The sequence below is a fragment of the Apaloderma vittatum genome, unplaced genomic scaffold, assembly GCF_000703405.1.
Source record: "Apaloderma vittatum isolate BGI_N311 unplaced genomic scaffold, ASM70340v1 scaffold1909, whole genome shotgun sequence".
Taxonomy (NCBI): domain Eukaryota; kingdom Metazoa; phylum Chordata; class Aves; order Trogoniformes; family Trogonidae; genus Apaloderma; species Apaloderma vittatum.
This window is the reverse complement of record NW_009735676.1, coordinates 1,363-22,266: the sequence shown is the minus strand read 5'-3', so window position 1 is coordinate 22,266 and position 20,904 is coordinate 1,363. Positions and strand designations below refer to the sequence as shown.

At 51.4% G+C, this 20,904-nt stretch overlaps 1 protein-coding gene across 1 annotated transcript in view; it reads left to right on the top strand.

Annotated features, from left to right (window-relative positions):
- The window catches only part of SLC25A22 (solute carrier family 25 (mitochondrial carrier: glutamate), member 22), a 22,732-nt gene extending 3,106 nt beyond the window's left edge, over positions 1 to 19,626 (top strand). Inside the window, exons 2-9 of the mRNA XM_009876665.1 lie at positions 91 to 216; positions 2,503 to 2,558; positions 8,132 to 8,222; positions 15,826 to 15,944; positions 17,057 to 17,228; positions 17,346 to 17,500; positions 18,636 to 18,711; positions 19,470 to 19,626. Coding sequence (XP_009874967.1) covers positions 91 to 216; positions 2,503 to 2,558; positions 8,132 to 8,222; positions 15,826 to 15,944; positions 17,057 to 17,228; positions 17,346 to 17,500; positions 18,636 to 18,711; positions 19,470 to 19,626 — 952 coding nt within the window. The remainder of the gene's footprint in view (positions 1 to 90; positions 217 to 2,502; positions 2,559 to 8,131; positions 8,223 to 15,825; positions 15,945 to 17,056; positions 17,229 to 17,345; positions 17,501 to 18,635; positions 18,712 to 19,469) is intronic.
- Positions 19,627 to 20,904: the final 1,278 nt, after the last annotated feature.

Sequence of the window (20,904 nt, the reverse complement as noted above, 5' to 3'; positions counted from 1 at the left end):
TTGGCCTCCTTCCTCTTCTCTCCTCTTCCCCTCCCCTGACGGCATCCTGGCGCTAAAACGTCTGATTCTCTGCGTCTTGTGCCCTTATAGTCTGCCTGCCAAGCTGATCAATGGAGGGATAGCTGGGCTCATCGGGGTCACCTGCGTGTTTCCCATTGACCTGGCAAAAACTCGCCTGCAGAACCAGCAGAATGGCCAGCGGTTGTACACCAGCATGTGAGTACCGCCCACGTGTCCCCGGGGACTCCTTCCGCTCCCTGTTTTCATTTCTTCAATATGTTTCTCGTGCTGGAGATCCTCCCCTTCCCATGTCGGTCTTAAAAAGAGGAAGAAGTGGCCACCCATTCCCAGTCTAGAGCACCTCCTGCAGACCTTTTGAGGGATCATAGGTTGGCACACGCTGTAGTTGCCCCAGCAGTCCTATGTCAAAAAAAAAGTAAAGAATCGAGTGCTGCAGGCTGTAGGAAAAGAAGGCATGAATGTATCCTGCCCCCCAAATTCACCTGAGGCCCGTACGGGATGCTTTGGGGCTGTGTAGCTGCTGTGGGAATGTGCACCATGCTCAGCACAAGATGCTTTATCCTAGGAACCAGCGTCAGGCCTTAGTTTCCCAAAAGGATTGGTGTGGTTGAGCGGGGAGAAGAGGCTGGGACTGATGATGTGTGTCCTGTCCTCCTGCCTCTCTTGTTCAGAAGCAGCTCCTTGCTCCTCCACACCAGTGGGGCAGAATAGGAAATAGGAAGGAAATGCTCTGTATGTTGGTTTGTCTGAGCTCCCCGGTTACAGGACCTAATTTTTCGGGAAATACTGTGTGCCCGTCGATACCAGATCTCAAGGGTGTCCCCTGAACACCCAGGAAGGCAGAGGGTTCCTGTAAAATCTTGGCTGCCGTGCTTTAGAGGCAGCACGTCTTGCTTCTGCTCAGCTCGAGAGACCTTTGGCATCAGGGGAGGGTTTCCCTTTGGAAGAGCCAACCATGCTTTGAAGCAGCCCTGAGGGGTGGAGAGAGCTGGGCTTGCCCCAGGGTTGTTATATGTAAATATAGTGTTATAGATATTTATATCACAGAATGTCAGGGATTGGAAGGGACCTTGAAAGATCGTCTAGTCCAAACCCCCTGCCAGAGCAGGGTCACCCAGTCATTCAGGTTGGAAAAGACTCTTGGGATCATCAAGCCCATCCATTAACCCTGCTCTACAAAGCTCACCCTTAAACCATCTCCCCCAACACCACATCCAAACGACCTTTAAACCCATCCAGGGATGGAGACTCACTCTGACTACTCTTTCTGTGAAAAAAAATCTCCTAATATCCAGTCTAACCCTCCCCTGTTGCAGTTTGAAGCCATTCCCTCTTGTTCTATAGCTAATTACCCATGAGAAGAGACCAGCACCAACCTCTCTACAACATCCTTTCAAGTAGTTATAGAGAAGGATACGGCAGGGTCCCAAAGGATGCGGGAGTCCCAACAGAGAGGGGACCCTCGGTGTTGTGGCTGGCAGTGGTGCAGGATGAGCTTTTCGCAAATAACGTGGGGTGTGCTAGAACAGTCTTGACCCAAGCTGGGCCATAATGCCTTAAGCTTCCCTTACAGCTACTTAAAAAAGACTTTTCTCCCTTAATTACTTACGTGTGCACCTCCCCATTCTCGCATGGCCAAGGTGAGGACCTATCCCTTCCCGAGGATCCCGCAGCAACCTTCAGCCGGCACCTGGGCTCTGCGCAGCCACGGTCCAGAGAGAGAAAACTCCACCAGGGCATCTATGCTGCCTTTCTCAACCACCCCTCTAGATTCGCCTCTGTGCCTTTGGAAGGTTTTGAGGCACTCCAGTGCTCTGCAGTTTGCAGTAAGGGTGGCTGAAACAAAGAAAACGAGGAATTTTTCCTGGGAGAGGAGCTCGGGGGCACCCCGGGGTGAGAGGGCCAGAGCGCTCGCAGGGGCACAAATGTGTTAAAAGTGCCTTAATCTGGAGGTCACAAATGACTGACCGTTCAGGTCGTCTGTTTGCTGCTTTGTGTCAGATTTCATGGAATTAAGTCACACAAGTCAGCGTTGGGGGTTTTGCATGACACCCCCCTCCACATACACCCTATTTCCCACCCAGAGCTGGATTTAAAACCGTGCGCACAGGGATCTGCTTGTTAGAGCATCTCATGCGTGTTTGCCCCGGGGGAACCCTGGATAAACAGCCCTCGGAGTGACCCTCTTCTCTTTTGTGTTTCCAGAAAGCAGAGAGCGCGCGCGTGGGGCGAGCTGGGGGGTTTCAAAGCCCCCGGGAATTAGGGGCTGGAGTTGGACTCGGGCCTGAACAATGGCACATTCAGCGGCTGATGCGGTTCCCTGCTCCGCTCAGGGTTTTGCTGACAGATCACAAATGAAAACCACTCCAAAGGATTTGGTTTTGTTTTGGGGCTCTTTTTTTTTAGTTTGTTTTTTTTCCCTCAGTTCTCTCTCCCACCTTTCAAGCTCCCATGTTTTCTCTCTCTCTGTTTTGTTTGCAGGTCTGACTGCCTCGTTAAAACAATCCGGTCGGAGGGCTACTTCGGCATGTACAGAGGTAAGGAAAGCTGAGCTGGGCACAGCGCTGGTGCAGAAATGGGAGGAAAAACCTGTATTCTCTGGCTTATAAAGCAATATCCTAAGATGCTGAAAGGTGCAGCTGTCTGTGAAAATAAACTGCTCCACGCCAGGTGTCGGCTCAGCTCTACTGTTGAGAGCTTGAGTTCTCCCCACAGCTGCTTTGGTGTTAAATCTTACTGCTTACTGAAATTCCTTCTTGCTCACAGTTTAAGTGAAGCTGCTGGACTTTGTTTCCGGACTGTATGTGTGTGTTTCCCAGCTTAGGCAGTAGCAAACCTCTTGAAGCGTCTTCGTGGTTGATTGAATTGATGTCCAAGCCCACCGTGCTTGGGCCTGCCATGCCAGCTTGTCTCCAAAATGAGCTGTCCCTTGGGCATGCCCCAGTGCTTCGATCAAGTAAATCAAGAGAAGTTGCAATTAAAAAACTAAAGAAAAAAAGAAAAAATAACCTGCCTCCAGGAAAAAAACTCCATTAGGGTGGTAAGAATATCAGAACTTGGCTCATCGTGGAGCTTCAGCTGTTTGATCATGATATTCTGGCCTGCTAGAAAACTCCTGGCTCCTAGGCTTGGGCTGTTGGTGTTGGGACAGAGGCTGGACTTGATGATCTCTGAGGTCTTTTCCTCACAATTCTGTGATTCTGTTGGTGGAAGCAGTGAGTTCCTCAGTTGCCGTTAGACCTTTTCGCGTTGAAACACAAAATCCTTAAAGTTTTGAAAGGCTGTGGGATAAGAACAGCGGGCCAAATTCTGACTTCCCTCGCAGGGGAGGAACACGCAGAGTAGCTTCTTGGCTTTCAGTCCGGCTGGCTTAGCTGACACTGAGCTCTGGTTCGTTTTATAGACGCATATTCAATTGCCTGAGTACGCAGTTTTTATCTCCGATACCGTTCTCCGTGGCGCTCATTCACTGATAACGCTCGATTAAAACACCGCTTTGATGAAGCGAGTCCTTGCCCTTTGTTTTGTGTTGTTTTTTTTATTTTTTGTTTTGTTTTGTTTTCCCAAGCGGGACCTGGCAATGCTGGCGCCTCGCTGTTGGCAGCGTCTCTTGCCGCTTCTTCCGTAGCTTCCGGGGAGCCGCAGACGCCGTGGGCCGCGGTGTCTTGCCTCTTCTCCGGTGGCGGCGGGGGAGCCGCAGACGCCGTGGCTGGGCTGGTTGAGGCAGCTTCTCTTGCCCAACTTGCTGGTGGGCGTTCTGGGGGAGTGGGGTGGATACTGGGGATGGATTGGCTGCTTCGCCTTGGCTTCCCTGGGAGCAGGCAACGAGACAAATAACCCTGAGGAACGCTGGCAAGCTCAGTCTTCAGTGCTAGCAGTGATGCGTTTCTCATTCTTGTTGTTTTTTTTTTCCCAGAAAAACCCTCCCGTGTTCCTCGCCAGGAACTTTGGTGGGAAATACGTGGCAACAGGCTGCTCACTGGCAAGCAGAAGGAAGAAAAGCTGCTCCTGAAAACTCCCAGGAGAGGCTGTAGGACCCAGCAGGGCTTTGGGGAGAGACAGCTCAGTCCTATAAGACATAAGCTGGGGGGGGATGTGCATCTCCAGGCAGCTTTTTGCTCCTGAGCAGAAACCTGTAGGGCTGCAAGAAGGATTTGCATAGCTCCTCGTTTTCCTAGCCGTAGAAAATCTGGTCAGCTTGGTTCAAAACCCACTAACTTTGCACCTGTTCCCTTCTGTGAGCTGACAGTGGCTGAATTTACGCGTTGCCTCTGTTAAGTGGGGGAGCTGGGGTTGAAGAGGGCTTTTGTGAATAGCTCCAGCTCCTTCCAGAAATGAATAAGCATTTCAGCACGAGAGAGTGCGAAAGTGAGTCTTCCAAGCCCAGCAAACCTGGTCTCTGTGCCTCAGTTCCATGAGCTGACATCAGCAGCCCTTTCCCTCCCTCTTGGGGTGGGTAAAATACATCCAAGATCCGTGAGCAAGCAAGCGCTTTTCTGGAAAGAAGGTAGAGGCGACTCAGCCTTGCAGACAGGGGAGGGTGGAAATCAGGTGGTGGGATTGAGTCCTTCTCCCTCCATCTGTCCCAGTTCCCCGGCAGAAGCTGCTGCATGACTCACAAGCTCTTATTTTCAGCCTTTAAGCTGAAATTGGGAGGATTATCTGTCAGCGTGCTGAAGCGGCAGCTGCTGTGCCCCGTGGAGGAGTCATGAGCCCCACAGTCATCCCTGCAGGACTTGTCCTCTTGTTGGGGGACAGAAAGTCTCTGCTTGGGCGCAGCCATCCCCACGGTGTGACTTTGGATCTCCGTCACGTGCGAATCGAAGCCTCAGTGGGAACAGGAGAGAGGCTTGAGCTCGTAGGGTGATGCTGTTCCACAGATCACCTCGTCTGCGCGCGGGCACACGCTCCTTGCCCTGTACGAGCAGCCCGTAGCGAGTTGTGTAACATCTAAGGTGATCCTGATGCTTCTCGATGCTTCTTCCCCTGAAGTTACAGGGATTCTTGGGTTGGTTTGGTGGAGGAAGAAGAGGAGGCAGGGGGTTTTTTTACTATTTTTTCTGGTCACAGCAGTGCCTCGAAGCCAGGCAGTGCGACACCTCTGGATGTGCGGTGCCGGGAGAATGAATCCATGGCACCTGCGGGCTCCTGAACCGTGTGGACACCAGCGGGAGGGCACCTTGGCGAGGTGACCTCCATCTAGAAGCCACCTAGAAGTCCCAGCACAGCCTGAAAGCCTCACTGCTGTTTGCAGACCAGGCTTTCAGCCTAGCTGCTGGGAGCCAAGGGCCTCCATCAGGCTGGGCAAGTGCCCTGGGGCTTGTCGACAGCCTTTGTAGCTGCAGTTTTAGCTACAGAACCTTCCCGGCCTCTGCTAATAACACCTCCCACCCGCACCGAGGATGATTCAGCCGCCCAGTGACGCAGGTTGCCGGTGGTGTACAAGGGCTTCTGTGAGAAATGCGCATTCTTAACAAAACCTGAGGCTCAGGGAGAAGGGGCCACTCGACGGGTTCAGTTGGCAAACCTCTACTCGGTTTCATTCTGTGTGGTGCTTCCCTACTTCTTGACAAAAGGCTTTCCTTTTTGGAAGGATTGTGATTTATTTTATGCGTTCTGTTTGTCTGTCGCCACTTCTGTGCCCGTGTAATGTTGCCTGTAGGCCAAGGTTAGCTTTAATTAGGGAAATAGAGTCATTTGCATAGCTAGAATTGAAGAGCTATGAGATTTGGGTGAAAAAAAAAAAGGTAGAGAATGCTGTAGAAAACATACAGCCAGCAGCTGAAGTATCTCATTTCTCCTCCTCCAGTGGATTGAAGCTGTTATGGATTATTGAGGACAGGGATTATCCATTCTCTGCTAAGCAGCTTTGCTGAAAATATCAGAGATGCAGGAGACAACCCAGGTTCATTAACTTTTCTGTGTTTTGTGTGGTTTTTACCCTCTGCTTTGTTCACAGCTGAAGGAGAAATTGCTGTGAAAGCTTCTTGGCTCCCGGAGGAGGTCGGCACATGGAAGTGTGCTTCTTCCTTTCTTATTTAATGGTTTGGAGTTTTTCTTTCTTTCAACGAACCCTTTGCACTGATGTTAGAGTAGATGATTTATTCTTTCTTTTTTCCTTTCCTTATTTTTCCAAGGAGGTGGTTATTCGTGTGGCATGCCATAACGTACAAGCATCTTCCTTTCTGGCCATGAGGAGTGCGGTTGAAGTCGTCTTCGACTTGGCATTTGAGGAAACGTTTCACGGGTAGCTGCTTAAAAATCAGCCTGCCTGGGTTTTTCTTTGTAGATCCTCATACAATGGACACGAAAAGGTGGAGCTCCCTGGCTGGTTCATTTGGCTCGTGTAAAAGATGATGGCATTTCTCGTGGCCGGCGTGGAATGAATGCGTTGGCTTAGCTCGCTGCGAGGCGGCGTTACTCGTTGTTTTTCTGCCAAACCTGCCCGTGGCAACTGGAAGGAGGGAGAATGCGGTGGGCTGCCCAGCCCTGCCCAGCAAAGTTCAGCTGATTTTCTTGCTGCGTTTTTCCACGTGATGGAAATGCATCCTCAGAGCAGAGGATGTGGAGCCAAGGATTCCCGTGTCCTGGTCCCAGAAGTCCCAGTTGCGATTTTGCTTCGGATCCCGAGGAAAGTCGCCCTAAACCTTTGTCTTTCTGTGTCTAATTTAGGAATTTTTCAATAATTTAGGGAGGTTCATCCACCGTGAGCAACAGATGATTGAGCTGCCTCTCTTTAGTTGTGTCGAGCCCTTAAACCTCCTGCAAATGAACCCCACCAGGTCTTGGGAGCCTGGTGGGAACACAGACTTCTCCGCTTCTCTTGGGAAAATGGAGCTTTAGGACAAGTTATTTATATCTCTACAGCAAACGTAAATGCAAAAGTACCTCCTAGTACTGGTGCTTGTCCCTGCAAGGGTGTTCATGGGCTGTTAGCGTGTCCTGAGCAAAGCTCCTCCGAAGGAGTCGGAGCTCGGCATGCTGGAGGCAGAGGCAGGGAGAGCGTGTGCTCGTCTGGAGGACTTTTTGAGCCAGAAGGCTTAAAGGGAGGAGAATATTCTGGAGCGTGAGTCTAACAGTACAAAAGCCAGTATGGCAAGGAGGGACTGACCGTCCCCTCACCCCATTGCCCCCCGGGCAGCTTGAATGCCGGTGTCCATGTCCCGGCCAGGCCACGCAGACCTCTCTTTGTGGCAGGCACAATACAGGGATTTGCTGCTTGTTGCTCCTGACAAAAGGCTGCTCCGACGGGTGCTGGGCGACCCGAGGCTTGTTTTTATACCCAGGTTCCCTCAGCAAGACTTGCCGGGGGTGCTCAGGGAATTTCTGCACGCTGGTGGTGGACAAAAATCCCACTTCCATGGTGGCTGCTCGGAGGGTGACACCCAGTGGTGATAGGCAAGGGGAGCGACGTAGCTCCGGGCAGGTTGGAAAGTCTCCAGAGCAGGAGACTCCACACCCTCTCTGGGCAGCCTGGGCCAGGGCTCCGGCACCCGCACAGCCAACAAGTTTCTCCTCACGTTGAGGTGGAACTTCCCATGTTCTAACTTACACTCATTATTGCTTGTTCTGTTGCTGGGCACCACCGAGAAGAGATGTTCAAGTCCCTTCATCATCCTCGTAGCTCTCTGAGAGAGCTACGAGGATGATGAAGGGAGTAGGTCCCATTTCAAACCTGTTATTGCTTGTTCTATTGCTGGGCACCACTGAGCAGAGATTGTCCCCTTCCCCTTAACTCCCACCCCTCAGGTATTTGTATACATGAATAAGGTCCCCTCTCAGCCTTCTCTTTTCGAGACTAAACAGCCTCATTTCTCGTGGTCAAGGTGTGTATGCATGACGGGAGGTAGTGGGGAAGCTAAAGAAATTACAAAAAAACACGCTGCGAGTGGAGCAGAAACACATCGGGACATGTTTTCAAAAGCTTGAGGTGTTGGGAGGCAGAAATCCTATTAATTTCCAGTGGTGTTCGTCTTTCTAAACCCCTTTGATGCATCGGGAGCTCTCCTTCATCAGTCCTTGAGCAGGAGTTACATGTTCCTGAAAGACCGAGTTGAACGGTTCCTTTGTTTTCCCTCTCCAATGGCCTTTTCTTCTTTTCCTTGCCCAGGGGCTGCAGTGAACTTGACTCTAGTGACACCAGAAAAGGCCATCAAACTGGCAGCCAATGACTTCTTCCGGCATCACCTCTCCAAAGACGGGTGAGTAGGGGTTTGCAGACCTTCTGACTTCGTTTTCAAGGACACCAGCTCTTGGGATGAGCCTGGCAAGACGTCAGGCCAAAGGCTGAATGGGCTGATGTCACGACTAAAATACAAGTTGACCTTGAGCAGCTCGGCCGGTGGTGACATTCGGGCTGAGAACGTAACATCTAAAATGGGAAGTGCAAAGCGCTCCGCTGCATGACTGCTTTTCTTTCGAGCTTCTAAAAATAGTCCCGGCTCTAAGCCAAGGTTAGCAGATCCAGAATTTGGAGGCAGAATACTTGAGAGGAACCCAACGGCGCTGCTCATGGCTCAGACAGCTGCTGGGAGGACCCTTGTCTGCAGCATCCTATTGGGTGCTGCTCTCTACTTTCTGGCTTGAACAGACAGCGAATTCTGTAGACCCCAAACTTAGCATCCCTTGTCCTTTTGTAGCTTGAAAATAATTTTAGAAAGGTGATGAACCCGACTTGACAAAGGACACCTGCAGTGTTTACCCAGCAGCAAATGCTGAAGGAATAAAATTATCTTTTTGGCTGGCAAGTGAGTTTGGTTCATGTGGATTAAACGTGAGCGAGAGTTGCTGGCTGAGCAGCTGAGCGGGCCTGAGCCCTGAGTATTTAATGCTGTTTTCACCCAGATATTTCCCTTGCTCTTTGGAGAATGCTTGGGCCTCCCTTCAGACCAAGACCTTTCTCCAGAGACAGGCAGTGAAGGGCACTGTCTCGGTGACCGTAAGCAGAAAACAGAGAAATGTGCCTGACTCTTCCCACCAGCAGAGGAGAGAGATGCAAAGCTCTGCCAAAATTACTTGGTTTAACAACTTGTTGTAACGTACCACGTCAGTCTCAGCCACTGCAGATCAGCTTAATTCGAGGCTGTGGACTGACACGGGTTGAAGATGTATTTTTTTCACATACCTAATTATTTTTTTTGTTTTGTTCTGTAGCCTTTTAAAGTAGCAGTTACCACACGTCTGTGTGACTCAGCGGCTCGCAGCTGTTTGATTTTTCTGTCTCGTCTCTTGCTTTTTCTGTCTCGTCTCTTCCGTGCTCTGCTCAGGCAGTGGGAGGTAGCGATGTCCTCAGTGCTCTTCGCTTCTCCCAAGCGGTGGCTCTGATCCCTGCAGCAGCAATGGGTCAGGCCCTGGCTGTCCCCACAGACAGGGGTGCAGGTAGCTTCTTGTCACCCCCTCCATGAGGTGAGGGCTTAGTGGGTCGGACAGGGAAGACAAAGAGGGCCAAGCTGCCACGCCGTGGTCTTCACCCAAACCTCTCCCAGTTGGATGTCTGGGTCTCTGGCTGATCCACACGTGGATGATGTGCAGTGCTTGCTTCAGAATAAAGGAGATTGAGTTTTGCCAAGAGTGAGAAGATGTGTTCTCCTAAAACACGTCCGCTGATGGGACGAGCACGATGGTGACCGGGAGCATGACACCACTCGTGATAGCGGTGAGCCTTTACGTCGTGACACAGAGCATTTTTAAGGCCTTTAGAGAAAAGAAAGGCTGGGCCACAGTTAGGTGACGAGAGCACGTGGAGCCAGAGCCACTCATCTCAACCAACTTCTGTGGGGGGCTCAAGTGAATAAAATCTGGTCAGCTCTGCTTGTGACAGCGGCCAGCATGAACTTGAGATGCTTCTGTCCCCTCCTCCCTGGGGAGGAGCTCCTTCTAGGGGCTGCCCTTTCATGGTGAGCCACCAAAGATCTCCATTCAGCTCCACCAAAGCCCTTTTTGCACAGCCTGTCTGCTGGACCTTCCCGGCACGCGGTGCTTGTCAGCCAGCTTCCCAAAGGACGCGTTGGTGCTTTTCTGACTCAGAGATGCAGAAGTCTTCTTGACTGAATGCCTTTATTACTGAGCACTTGCCTCGCTTGAAATGCGTTGCATGAACTGGAGATCCTGTTAAAACGTGGGTGGTCTATCCTATTTGCTGATTAAAATATGCTGAGCGTGTCCATGTGCAAGTGGAAGAAGTGCGTGGGGAGAGAGAATCCAGCGCAACCTCAAACATCCTCCAGTTACACAACAGCTTTTAGTGTGTGTGAATTTTAATTTTTATACTTTTATTTATTTTAATCCTTAAAAAAACTTAGTTTTCAAAAGTACTTACTTTGGTTTAAAAAAAAAAAAAAGTGACGTAAAGCCCAGTTCCGAAAGGCCAGACTGAAAACACCACCTGTGGCGTGGGAAGCTCCCGGCTGCAAATTGCTGGCAGCGTGTTTCGGGGACGTATCACTGCAGGTTTGCGCTAGCCTCCCTTGGCCCTGGCTGAGCTCTGGGATGCTGCTGGAGGTGGAGTTTTTGGAGCAGCAGGACCTCCCGTGGGACCTCGTGCCCTTCTTGGGGCACCCATCTCCCTGAGTCGGGAGCCGTGTGTTCCTGCAGCTCTCTCCACCCTGGGCTGGCTCGAGTGGCCACTCGTGATGGTTTTTCCCCTCTGCTTTTGATGCAGGAAGGATGTGTACTTGCAGGTTGGGGGACTTAATTTCTGCTAATTCACTAGTTTCTATTTTTATATCAAGACCGTTAATGATACTCTATTTCTACAGCTTCTTGTTTCGTGAGGAAACAAAGCTGTTTGTCCTCCCAAGACATCCTGGTCATTTAGGGACAAGGGAGGCCTGGGTGGGTTGTGGGAGTGCTGGAAACCCCCTTTTCATGGAGGAAAGGAGGAGACTCAAGATGCTTAAAAATCTGAAGGGCACTCCGTGAACCCTGATGGAGAAAGGCAATAAGGGTCAAGCAAGTGAGGAGTATGGCCTGAGGGCTTCTCTTCTCAGGAGAAGTAGAAGAGCTGACCGAGAGCCGAGTCCTGAGGCAAGTCCTTGCTCCTGTGGCTGGACTATGTGGCTGGCGAAGGCAGGACATGAAAGGGAGGGGAATCTTCCAGCCTTCAGGCTGCTGGAAATAGGTGAGTTTTCTTTATTTCCTCAGGATATCTGAAGCTGGATGTGTTGAGGGACCCGTGGTCTCGCAGTTGCTGTTAAAAGAGCAGCAGCTCCATTGTCCGGAGCAGAGGGTGGGAGAAGAGGAGTCACTAGGGTGAAGTGCTTGGTTGTGAAGCACTTGGGTATGAAGCTAAGAAAGCAATTTAAATCACTAGTAAACCAGCACGCACCGTCGATTTGTGTGGTCAGTGTGCGAGGCCTCTCTCACAAACGTAAGCAGTAACTGCTTTTTATGTCTTCTTTGAATCTGGGTGTTGAACGCTTCATAAAACCCCGTCCTTTCAAAGTGTCCCAGGAGGGTTCAGGTTTATCTCTAAAGCAGCGAGTGCCAGGCACCTGTTGTGTTTGGCAAGCGATTGCCAGGTTTAGTTCTTCGTTTGTCAGGTTCTTGGTTAAATACCTCGCCTTGGCTGGGGTAGAGAGGCGATTAGCTCATAAAACCTCTCCGGTGTCCCTGCACGAGCTTCCTGCTGCTCTTCTCCAAGGTGTGTTACTCCCTTATGTCTCCTGTCTTTTTTAATCTCGACCTTCAGTCTGTTTGCCATCTCGGCGTGAAGGCTGACAATCTGCTGACTCAGCAGCTCGGATTCCTGGGAAGACCAGCACGATTGCGTTAACTGTGTCTTTGCTGATGCCAGTGAGTTCTTTTCAGCTTCCTCCTGCCTTGTAGTTTTGCTCAGAGAAGAGAAATAGCCACCTGCAATCCTGAGACGAGAAAGGCGCTTCTTCTCTCCCATGCAGATGTGGGGACTGGAGCCTGTTCTTCAGCGCCTTCCCAGCTGATACATCTCCTTCCTTCGTCTGCTCCTCATTCATCTCTTCCCTGGCACCTGTGTAACTTGGCCATTGCATGGCCTGGGTGATCTCTGAGCTGCAAAATGCTCAACAGCCAGGCTCTAAAGCGAGGGTCCTGGTGTAGAAAGGACAGAAGCTGCTCCTAGTGCCAGTGCTGAGCTGCTGTGTCATCTTGCGCACGCTCAGCTTTGGTTTTGCTTTTCCCCCTTGCGGGGCCAAGGAAACCTGCCCTGTAGTTACCCACAGGGTGTCATAGGGTCATATCACAGAATGGTTTGGGTTGGAAGGGACCTCAGGGATCATCTCGTTCCACCCCCCCTGCCGTGGCAGGGACATCCCCCACCAGATCAGGCTGCTCAGGGCTCCATCCAGCCTGGCCTCGGATACCTCCAGGGATGGAGCATCCACAGCCTCCCTGGGCAACCTGTGCCAGCGCCTCAGCACCCTCAGGGTAAAGAACTTCTTCCTTGGATCTAGTCTAAACCTACGCTCTCCCAGCTTCCACCCATTACCCCTCGTCTTATCACTACAGGCTCTTGTAAAAAGTCCCTCCCCAGCCTTCTTGTGGCCCCTTCAGGTCCTGGCAGGCTGCTCTAAGGTCTCCCTGGAGCCTTCTCCAGGCTGAACAAACCCAACTCTCTCAGCCTGTCCTTGTAGGTGTCGAGACACTTCTTAAGCACAGATAAACCTGATCCAAGCCTCTGGGGAAAGGAGATGCCCTCTCAACTATTGGTCTAGAGGGAGCTGGAAGCCGGCTGATTAATCTCAGCACGCACCCGTGAGAGGAGAGTTGCCCTTGTTTTCATTCCAGGCACGTGCCTTGGGACAAAACGCCGGTTGTGTCCGTGTTCAGCCCGCCTCCGTGCCTCGCCCTGTCCGCTCTTCACTTCCACACCCGTTCGTTTCGGAGTCCCTTTCCCCTTGACTTAAGCCCAAGCCCAGGACGCAGAGCTGCAGCCAGAGGGAGGTTGTACCGTACCTGGAGTAACATCCGCCAGCACAGCGCTTCACCTGGTGCAGTCACCTTGAGGCGGATCTGTCCCACGTCGGCGCTTCGTTCTGCGTTTTTGAGAAGGGAGCTTGCAAGGAGAACCTTCTTGCTTTTTCCACTTGCCAGCATCACAGCTCCGGCTTTTCTGAAGTTGTTCCCTCTTGGAAGAGGAGGAGTTGGGGTGCAGGGACTGACGGGCAGTTGGCGTGTCCAAGCCTGGCTGTGGTGGACAGGTTGCACTTTGAAGGACAACCCCTGTGACTTGGTCCCCTCCCTAATCCATAGCAAAGACCCACTATTTCAATTTTTTTTAAGCTCCTGGGGGCCTCTCTATGGCTGCTGGGCTGACAGACCAGAGGCAGGGGTTATTTTAGGAATGAGGAAGGTGATGTCCAAGTTGCGGACAACGGCTTCTTGGCGAGCAGCAAGAATCATACAGCTTTGTGTGGATGCTTCCTTAGGTCCAAGGTTTTCCTGTCTTTGGAGATGTTCAGATTCCAGAATGGCTGGGTTCTGTCCCTGCCCAAAGCGCAGTCAAGTCCTACATGGTCAGTATTTTTCAGAAACTTGAAAAAAATCCTACTCTGCTCCCATGTGACGTGAATATACCACTGCTTTCCGGGATCCTAACTGCGCGCTGGTGAGAAGCCCCCGAAAAACCTCGAGTTCCTGCTGTTCAATTTTCATATTTTTCAGCTCTAATTTGAAACTCTTAATTTTGACCAAGCATGAATCTTCTCCCCTTCCCCTATAACACTGTTGCCTTGTCGCTAATTAATTGCGTGGCAATTTAAAAAGTGGAACAACCGATTTCTGCCAGTGCAGAATTTGGGGCTATTGTGTGCGTAGGTTATATTTAACGCCCTCTTGCTGTGATTAAAAGATGGTTTCTGCATTTGCAGGACCAGATCCTCGTTGGCTTTTGAAGTTAGCTGGGATGTGGTGGATTTTAAACCGCCGAGGATAAAGCCTGTGGTGCCTTAAATATTTAAACCCCTTTGTCATCCGGAGATGAGCCACTTTCAAACTCCTTTTACGTGCAGACTGGCGAGGTCCTGCAAAAGGTGTTTGACCACTGTACGGCAACTTTTAAACCTCCCGATGAAAGATTCGCGTATCTTGGACTATTCTCTTCTTGGACTCCCCCCTGATTCCCAGGATATGCGAACCAAAAAGCCGAAAGCTTTTGCTGTACCCTCTTGACGTCTCCTAAAATACACCCGTGCGCATAAATCCTTTGCTGGGTCATGCTGCCGTAGCTCCACGGAGTTCAGTCGAGCCAAGCTGGGCTAAACGCGTGAGGGCGAATCTTCCTGATCTTTTGAACTGGGTATCAAAGCGCTCGCCCTGGATGAAAGCTCCAAGGGATGCTCTTGCTGAAGTGAGAGATGCTCTGCTGGCAGCCAGCTCCGTCGGGGGGTGGTTTCCATCCTCCTACAGCTGAGCTCGGGTGTTCTGCAGCCTCGCTGACTGCGTCGAGCCGTGCAGAAACTGGTGCTGTGCTTCAGCCCACCCGGGGAAGCACAAACCGGCCGCCCCCAGGGCGTCGGTGTCAGGATTTGCCCACCCCGATACCCACCTCCCTCCGGCGTGGGTAACACCACCGCGGTGGGTTTGTTCTTTGCAGCTCCTCATCCAACGGAAAGGAATTTGGAAAGGAGAGACCGTGAAACATTCCTCCCCTCAAGCCTCACAGGAGAGCTTCTATATTTAATCGCCGGTAATCTCCGTTTGCCGCTCCGCGCCTCTAATGCCTCGCTGCCAGGCCCTCCCTGCAGAAGATAAGAGGCAGGAGGAGGCGATGCGGGTGGGCCGGAGGGGTCACGGCACGTCTCCCTTCCCTTTCCTGCAGCTGGCAGCCGAATTGTTTCACTGGCCCCCACAGAAGGTGCACGGGAAAGCCCCAGCAAGGGAGCACGGCTCCGTTCTAGGAGGCATGGGATGGCTTTTGCCAAAGCTCACCTCGAGTAGGTTCAGCTGAGGTACTGCTGCAGGAGCAGGGCTGGGGGCAGGCAAAATAATAGTTGTATTTAAAACCGAAAAAATAAGAGGAGGCTGTCTTCCTCTGTGTGATTTATGTACACCTTTTTTTTTTTCTTCTTTTTTAGGAAAGAACAGATTAGAGGCATTTTGATTGTCGTGGTTTGGTTTTTTTTTTAACAGATCAGCGTTTTCAGGTGCCAAGGGGTGAGATTTTTTTTTTTTACAGGGTGAAAACTCGTCACTCTCTGAAAAGTGGGGCTTTCTGAGCATTTGCATCCCGAGTTCCTCTTTTTTTGTTGTTTCTTGGTTTCATGGAGCAGGCTGTGAACCGTTTGGTTAGGCAAGAACATGTCGCTGCTGCTCCCTAGAGCCAGGGGATGCACGGAGCTGCGGCGCTGGGGGTCTGCCCCATCCCTTATTCCTTGGGCACATCAGGTTCAATGCAAAAGCTGCTTTTTCAGGTTTGGAAAGGCTGGTGAGATGAAGCAGCTCTGAAAGCCACAGGGGAGCTGCCTCCCTGCCTCTTACACTTGCTATTTCTTTATTTTGCTTTTGTCAGAGAGCTCCGAAGCAGCAGCTCGAATATTTCCACCCCGTTACCCTGAGGTTTTGTTTGTTTGTGGGGATATTTTGTTTGTGTTCAAAGGACCCAACTGGCAGAAGAAAAGGGGACAGAGAGAGTTGTGTGCTCCTGTCTGGGCTTGTGGCTTTTTCTGGGTTTCCAGAGCCAAAAGTTGATCTTTTCCTCTAAATCAAGCGATGCCAGCAGAGATGCTGAACCATCAAGCCTGGGGTCACCAAGCCTGAGCCCCTGCACCCGTGTTACCTTGTGCTGCCTCCTCCGACTGACTTCTCTCTTTTATTTTCCTTTTTGGGCAGGAAAAAGCTGACGTTGCTGAGGGAGATGCTGGCGGGCTGCGGCGCGGGGACCTGCCAGGTGATTGTCACCACTCCCATGGAGATGCTAAAAATCCAGCTGCAGGACGCGGGGCGAATTGGTACGTGGGCTTCTCTTCCCCAAGCAGGGAAAGGGGCTGGGAACGGGCTGTCCGGGCAGAGTAAGTGAAGAAAAAACCTTTTTCCTTCCTTGTGAGGTATCTCAGGCTGTAGCAGCTCCTTTTCCCTCCACCTGGCTTTGCAGAGTCCCTTCCAGTTACCAAAAGCAATGGATTTTTTTTAGTCAAAGCAATAGGCTTGGCAAGGGAAGCAGCAAATGCTGCTGGTGGGTAGAGAGAGACGGGAGAGCTGCCCAGGTGGCCAGCTTGTGAGTGACGAACGCTTTAATTACTGTGCACCCAAGAAGGATTCAATCTCCCCGTCTCCGTCTTTTCTGTTGTCTTATTCTCACTTCTACCCGCCCATACCACCTCCTACCAACTTCCTAAGGGGATATGTCCTTTCCAAATGACTTGTCTCTCCTCTTACTCTTTTTTATTTTTTTTTTAAATTTCCTGACAAAAGCAGTAGTTTTCTTGGCCGAAACAATGAATAAAATTTTCCTGGTGCACTGGATTTTTTGCTGTCACTGTAGTAGTGGTCAGCTGGCGTATGGCCTCGTATCGCGCCCCAGGAGCCCTGCCCGACACCGTCCGTAGCTGTCTGGGAAAATGGGCCGGTTTGTCCTTTAATCTCTCCTTTGATTCCTGAGTAATCACGGATTTGCTTTTTCTTTCCTCTCCTCTGCTGTTTTTAATGCAGACCTTATCCTCTTTGTGTGTATTATTTTCAAATGTTTGAAGGAATTAAGCCGAGGTTTGAGGGGTCAGAAGAGGTTTCTGCCGCTGTGACCAGAGACCTGGGGCGTGGAGGTGGCAGCCAGATCGCCCACAGGTTGATGTGCTCTCCATCTTCTGGCCAAAGAGCAGAAATGCATCAGTTGGGAAAGGAATCATAGAATGTTTTGGGCTGGAAGGCACCCCTAAAGGTCACTTGGTCCAACCTCCTTGCAGGGAGCAGGGACATCTTTCACGAGCTCAGGTTGCTCAGAGCCCCCATCAAGGCTCACCTTGAATGTCTCCAGGGATGGGGCTTCCACCACCTCTCTGGGCAACCTGTGCCAGTGTTTCTGCCTCGGGCGTCTCGCAGCCCATCTCTCTCTCTCTCCCCACAGCGGCGCAGAAGAAGCTGATGGCAGCACAGGCCCAGCTCTCCTCTTCCTCGGCGCCCGGGGCGGCCGAGCCGGTGGTGGAACGCCGCACCACGGCGACGCAGATCACCAGGGAGCTGCTGCGGAGCAAAGGCATCGCGGGACTCTACAAGGGCCTGGGAGCCACGCTGCTGAGGTGCGACGGCTTGACCCCGGACAAAACCATCGCCTTCTGAGTGTGCTGCTCGTTTTTTCTCCGATTTTCACTCATCCTCGTTCTTCTGTCTTTCCCCTTCCTCCCTCCCCGCCACAGGGACGTCCCGTTCTCCATCGTTTACTTCCCGCTCTTCGCCAACCTGAACAAGCTGGGCCAGAAGGACCCCAACGTCAAGGCTCCGTTCTACGTGTCCTTCCTCTCCGGGTGTGTGGCCGGCAGCACAGCCGCTGTGGCCGTCAACCCTTGCGATGGTGAGTCCCGAGTAGCCTCTACAAACAGTTCCTGTGGCGTTGTTGCGATTTCTAAAGGGAAGGTCGCAAAAATGACAGAACTTATCTACATGTAGATCAGCCGGCACTTCTTTATTGCAGCGCTGGGAAGCTTGGAAATCACCCAATGCTTCGAATACCTCACAAAAATTCAATCTATTTATACACTCTTTTACAAAGTTATAATATTTTAACATAAACATGCATACCCTGTCCGCTATTAATTTTAACCTTTATAACGGTGGGTTCAACCCTTATTAATATTCATATATCTTATTTCCATACAATCGCTGGCAATTGAGGTGAGACGACATTTAACCACAAGACAAAAATGGGGCAGTAGGGAGGTAGGGAGGCCTGCCTGCGTGAAATGCAACCTATTGATCTGTCTATATAAAATATGCTGGTGTTGTTATTAAAGCACAGTTGCAGTGAGACCAAAGCACAGATGCGATAAAACCAAAGTACAGGTGCGGTAAGATCTTTCATGAGTACAAGACATTCCCTGCCAGATTTGTAGCCTGCACAGCTCTGGCTTTCGCTAAGGCCTACACACAACTTCTTAGCATAAGTGAAGTTCTATATTCCTTATCCTAATATAAATTAACAAACTAATTTAATTAAAATGGTGATTAGCTATTCATTAAGCAATTAGCTCCTTAAAACTTAAGTTTGATTACAGCATGGGCAGCCGGGGAGCCTCGTGGCCTGTTCTCCTTCTCCACGGCATCTGCCTTAAATACCGCCTTGGTTTCTTGGGAGAAACACCAGAAAATAACTCCTCTCTGGGAAATGTAAGAGTGGCGTCGTGTCTTTTAGATACTTCTCCCAGAAGGAGCTGAGTATTTGAAAATTGGTTCCTGCTTTGTGGTGAGATGACTGAATTGGGAAGTGTGTAAAGCTTAAGTCAGCTTTGGAAACCTCAGTCACGGCAAGGGAGTTGATTTTTGGGCGGCTGCGTTTTTCTTTTATCCGTTTGTAAGGGAATGGGTTGGTTTTCCCCGGTTTTGCTGTGCTCTTGGTGATGTCATTTCGACCGCCTTTCGAAGACGTCACTCTCAGGGTTGGCTTTTTGCCACCCAGTGCCTAAAAATTTTATTTTTTTTTTCCTTTCCAGTGATCAAAACGCGGCTGCAGTCCTTGCAGCGGGGAGTGAACGAGGACACCTACTCAGGAATCCTGGACTGCACTAAGTAAGGCTCCTTGTGAAGCAGGTCACCGCCTGGGATGTCTGTGGCCAGGCAGGGCCAGTGCAGCTTCTTGACCCAGCCAGCAGCTTCTCTCTTGCAGGTTCTCTCTGAACCTGTGCTTTTGTCCACCCATCTGGTACACAGACCATGGCCAGAGGTGTACTGGTGTTGTTTATAGGATCATGGAACCATTAAGGTTGGAAAAGAGCTCTAAGATCCAACCATCAACTCGTGGCCACTAAACCATGTCCCAGTGCCACGTCTGCACGATTTTTGAACACCTCCAGGGCTGGTGACTCCACCACTGCCTCGCTGCTCTTTCAGTAAAGAAATTTCTCCTAATATCCAATCTCAACCTCCCCTGGTGCAACTTGAGGCCATTACCTCTTGTTTCTGTCATTAGTAACCTGGGAGAAGAGCATCCGCCTCTACACCCTCCTCGCAGGGAGCTGTAGAGAGCAACGAGGTCTCCTCTCAGCCTCCTCTTCTCCAGACTAAACAATCCCAGCTCCCTCAGTTGCTCTTCAGAAGACGTATTCTCTAGACCCCTCACCAGCTTCGTATATAGGTGCATGTAAAAGAATATTTTCTTACTTTGAGCGAGGTAGATACAGCATTTAGATGCTTCTGTCCCAACCCCAGCACTTGTAGCACCGAGACTCGATTTCTGCAAAGCGAGACGACACCGTGGTGGGAAAAAGAAAAAAAAAAGTCCGTCCTGGCATGGTCCTCGCTTACGTGTCTCTGCCTTTTCTCCCCAGGAAGATCTGGCAGAAGGAAGGGCCCGCGGCCTTCCTGAAAGGGGCGTACTGCCGCGCCCTCGTCATCGCCCCTCTCTTCGGCATCGCACAAGTTGTCTACTTCATCGGCATCGCCGAGTTCCTGCTGGACATGCTCCCCAAGCACCGGGGTGCCTAGTGTGCCCGCCCGCCTCCTCCCCGCAGCGCCGGAGCCGTCCCCGTGTCCGTCCCCCGCCTCGGTCGATGTCAGAGCAACAGCACAAAGGGTTCGCGCAGGGAGGCGCCGAGGGGAAGCCCTTCCCCGGAACCTGCCCCCTCCCGCTCCTTCCACAGACGATACCTAATCATGCGTATCTTGTGTCACGTTACAAATTGCCATCCTTAAGGACACCGGTAAAGCACAGACTGGGCTCGCAGACCCAGACGTCTCCTCCCAGTCTCCAGGAGAAATAATTACGTGAACCCTCGGCCAGGTCGGTCGCCCTCTTTCTCCCCGGAGGAGCTGGAGGGGCGGCTGCGGCCCCTAGGCCCCTCCTTGGCTCTGCTGGGCAAGGGGGACTCATCCCATCCCGTCGCCGCCCTGACGGGGGGGACGCTGGATCTGGCAAGTTCCTTGGCCCTGGAAACCTTCACCCCTCCCTTCTCCCTCTCTTGAAAACGAGTTGGACTTAGAGGAACTTCTTGGAGATCAGAGGAAGGGAAAGGGAATCGTTGCTGTTGATTTTTATTTCTTTTTTTAACTATTTTTTTTGTAATTCTGTTCGGTTTAAAGCAAAGGGATGTCCCTCCCAACGAGGTGTCGCAGGCACAGCGGGATGAGGCGCAGAATTGGGGTGTCTGCTCTGTAGGGAACACGTCTGTGGGATCACACGAACGTCCGACGGTGCTTCGCTGCTTGGCCACAGGCAGGGGAGGGAGAGGAACTTGGGATCAAGTCTTTTTTTTTGTTATTCTTGTTGTTGCTTTTTTTTTTTTTTTTTAAACGCAAAAGTTGTGAGGAGGGAAAACCAAACGACAAGAAACCACTTACATTCCTTCAGGCTGCCCGCCCCGGGGTGACAAAGCGGTGGCCGCAGGTCTAGATGAGCTGATTTATTGTATTTCTGTTGTTCCAGGAGAGAAGGCTCCTGCTGCCCTTCCCCTCACGTCGGGGGAAAACGGGAGGTCTGGTCGGGCTTCGGGGTGTGACTCGAGCGTGGTTGGAGCCAGCCATGAGTCACAGCACCGCAGCTTTTTGTCCCCCGTGCTTCTGGGGCGGGTGTTGGGTGCCGGGGGGGGCGTGAATCGTGGAATCGCAGAAGGGTTTGGGTTGGGAGGGACCTTCGACATCATCTGGTTCCCTCCCACCAAACCAGGTCGCTCCAAGTCTCGTCCGACCTGACCTCGAACACCTCCGGGGACAAGGCATCACCCACCACCTCCCTGGACAACCTGTTCCACGTCACCATCTCTGCAC